Genomic DNA, 3,272 nt, shown 5'->3' with positions numbered 1-3,272 from the left:
GCTTTTACATGTAAGGACTGAAACCTATAAAGTATAATTCAAAATTTTGCTAAAACATGTGATGACACATTGAAATCTCAAATCCTGTTTGTTACAAAAAGCCCCCTCATTGGAAAAGCATGCATGTGTACGTGCATTCTGCAGGAACTGTAGGCCTCTCATATTTATTGGGTTGCTAACGCCCACAGCTTCCATCCTCTGCTATCATACAGTTAAAACCACAGGAAGCTGTTACGGAGTTGAGTGCTTGTTTACATGTGATTTCATTTGAACGAGCCAAGTGGCGGTGACGCTTGTCTTTAGGTTTTCTAACAATCTGTACTGATTTTGGGACGACCACCGAACCACAATGACGACCATTTTTGCCTTCTTCTGTCTTTTGAAAGGTATGTAGTAGTGAGTAGTAGTAGTGACACGTGTTAATGGCTCATAATTAATTTGATAGTAAATAATTTCCAAATGTTTAAATGAAGACCAATGTAATAGCATATTATTTTCACAGTAACGTTGGCACTTGCTGCTGAGATCAACATTGAGGGAATTGAAGGAGGAGATGTTTCATTCAAATGCTCTCACAAACTGGCAAACAACAACAAAAAGTACTTCTGCAAGGATCCATGTAACAGTAAAGACATACTGGTTACTGTTTCACCTGGTGAGAAGGCAGAGTCTGGAAGGATAAATCTGGTGGATCATGAGGACGGTTCCTTCAAGGTTACCATCAAACATCTTCAGGTGTCCGACTCACACGTGTACTGGTGCGCAGTGATTAGGTCCATGCGCAACACGTTCACATCTGTAAACCTTACAGTACATAAAGGTACATATGTTATTCTTCAGTTATAGCCAAAAACATTGATGTTATGTCTGTATCTGTTACGGCTTGTTGTTGTTAGCGGAGGATTTGAATGCCTATGTCTACGAGTATTTTCCTTTTAGCAAATAAATCACATATTAAGTAGAAAATAGTCACCCTTATAGTATTTGATAGTATATTTACACAACTGTGTACTACAATATCCACTGGGGTGCCCCTCAGTTTTATTAAATTATTTCCAGATAACTTAGATAAACTTATATTTTAAAAAGTCATAAGCTCTTTGTGGCAGAGTTTGGTTGCTCCTTTAAACTCTTTCATGATCAACCAGTCAGCTGTAAATATGTTTAAAAAATCTGTTCTGATGGAAATAATCTTTTTCAATCTATGGGAACAATTCAATCCATTGTTTAAAATTATGATTTATTTCGTCAATCAAATTTATTACTTCAAATATATTATTTTACTATTGATCTCACTGTGGTTTATAACGTAATCTTACAAATAGGTGAAATACATATTTCACTACTACAACCAAGAGGAAAGAGGTTCTAAATAAGAAATTATTGTCCAAAAATAAAACTTGAAAAGTAGATGAAACAATGTGCTCAGCAGTCTAAACTTTATTTATTTAAAGATATATGTGGGTGTTTGTTTAGTTTTTCCCAGATTCTGAATGGAAAATTTATTTTGTGATTTTGTATCTCTGCTTATTTTTGTATCTCTGCCTCCAACTCCTTGAACCCCAGTCGGCTTCGGCAGATGGCCGCTCACACTGAGCCTGGTTCTGGTGGAGGTTTCTTCCTGTTAAAAGGGAGTTTTTTCTCTCTACTGTCGCTACAAGCATGCTTAGTGTGAGGGATTGCCTTTGAGTCAATGAGTCGATGTAATCAACTGGTCTTTAAAGTGTTCTCAAATTAAGCTGTGGCGTCACCTGTCCATCAGAACCCACTTTGGACCACTTTAGGTTTGGTTCACCCGCAGTAAAAGGAGAACATCTTGACGTATCACTTCAGTCCTGTCACTTTGGATCAGTCTGAAACAGAATTTCTAAAAAAATAAACAGATCTGGCAGGGCAATATGATGCATGTTTCCCCAATGGAATAAAAACAAAACAAAAAAAAAACTAACAAACAGACGCAAATTAATACAACTGGATTGAACTGGCTGATCAAGCAATCCTGGTTCAGTCTGGCCAGCACAACTTATTTATAGATTCTTTTGTCTGTCTTCTGTCTTTACTCTAAAAAAAACTATGTCATTCTTTTCAGCAGTGTTAAAGACAACTGTTCCACCAACTGTTTCTTCCCCCTGGTTTCCAGACTCAACCACCTCAACACAGATGACAAACAGTGTGGGGACAACTACAACCAGAAACATCTCAAATGGTAGGAATGCCTTTCCTGTCCTATGTAAGTCCTTTAAGGTCAAAACATAAATCACCTTACTCTTCATCTATTCCTACAGAGATAAACAGCACTGGCAGTGTAAATAGACTTAGCAGCAACCTTGGTGAGTATCTGTTCAGACAGTTATCATACAACATGTGCATGAGCAGAATCAGATAACTTATTCTTTATCTTGCATCTGATCAGGCCCCATGCTGGGTGCTGGGGCCGTGACCGCTGCTACTCTCATAATCTTCATACTGGCTGCATGCATCAGGAAACGCAGAGAAATGTCAAAACCTCAGCTTCAAGTTTGCTCCAACCACAAAGACCCCGGGAGTAAGGTAAGGATGTTTCCTTACAGCATCTTTGTCTTGGGCCAGCCAGAGATTAATTCTATACAGCAGATTAATTTGTATTCACACAAAGCTACTTTCTTTTCCTGGTTTCAGAGGTGGAACATTTGAAATGGGTTTTTCCAACAGCAACATTGCTTTCTGTTTCTCTCTGTCTTTGTTCAATATGTGAGAGTTTTCGTGTAGGGGTTCTTTACTGTCACATCTCCTGCCTGTGTCAGGTTGTTAAACCTGGAGGAACAATTTGACATTTAAGAAAACAAATGTGCTAATTTACCCCGCGTCTAACGCTGTGAACATACATTTCTCTTACACAGGTGTTATACTTGAGGGACAGTTTGACTGTTTAGAGAAACAATCTCTGTATCAATCAGTCTTGGCCTTGCAGAGCAGCCTATAATTAGGGAATATATAATTTATTTGTGCAAATCTTTTATTCAATTTTGGTCAGGAATAAGGCTATTTGATAGTTAAATAAATACGTCTGAGTACGAAACAAAGAGGTGCAGTAAGCCTTGATAACAAAAGATTATCTCTAAACAAAATCAAAGATAGGAGTGGAACGTATGGATGAGTCATTAGTTCTACTGTGAAGGCACTAGTGGCCTTTGTTTGACATTTTGCTCACAGAAATGGGGTTGTGGGGGTTATGTAGTGAGGGTCCATAAGCTGGGATTTGAATCCAGGACAGCTGTGTAAAAACAGAGGAC

General features: G+C 38.2%; 1 protein-coding gene across 3 annotated transcripts in view; it reads left to right on the top strand.

Annotated features, from left to right (window-relative positions):
* The first annotated feature begins 286 nt into the window (after window positions 1–286).
* Window positions 287–3,272, top strand: part of LOC107094428 — a 6,395-nt gene continuing 3,409 nt past the window's right edge. Inside the window, exons 1-5 of one of the 3 annotated variants that reach the window (XM_015390011.1) lie at window positions 287–386; window positions 503–820; window positions 2,141–2,206; window positions 2,286–2,330; window positions 2,414–2,550. In XM_015390011.1, coding sequence (XP_015245497.1) covers window positions 350–386; window positions 503–820; window positions 2,141–2,206; window positions 2,286–2,330; window positions 2,414–2,550 — 603 coding nt within the window. In that variant the 5' untranslated portion in view covers window positions 287–349. Of the gene's footprint in view, window positions 387–502; window positions 821–2,089; window positions 2,207–2,285; window positions 2,331–2,413; window positions 2,551–3,272 lie in introns of all 3 variants that reach the window. The other 2 variants (XM_015390010.1, XM_015390009.1) reach the window with 2 other exon arrangements.

Source organism: Cyprinodon variegatus, unplaced genomic scaffold (assembly GCF_000732505.1).
Source record: "Cyprinodon variegatus isolate N-32 unplaced genomic scaffold, C_variegatus-1.0 Scaffold481, whole genome shotgun sequence".
Taxonomy (NCBI): domain Eukaryota; kingdom Metazoa; phylum Chordata; class Actinopteri; order Cyprinodontiformes; family Cyprinodontidae; genus Cyprinodon; species Cyprinodon variegatus.
Note: the sequence above shows the minus strand (reverse complement) of the source record. Positions and strands in the feature narration are given on the sequence as shown.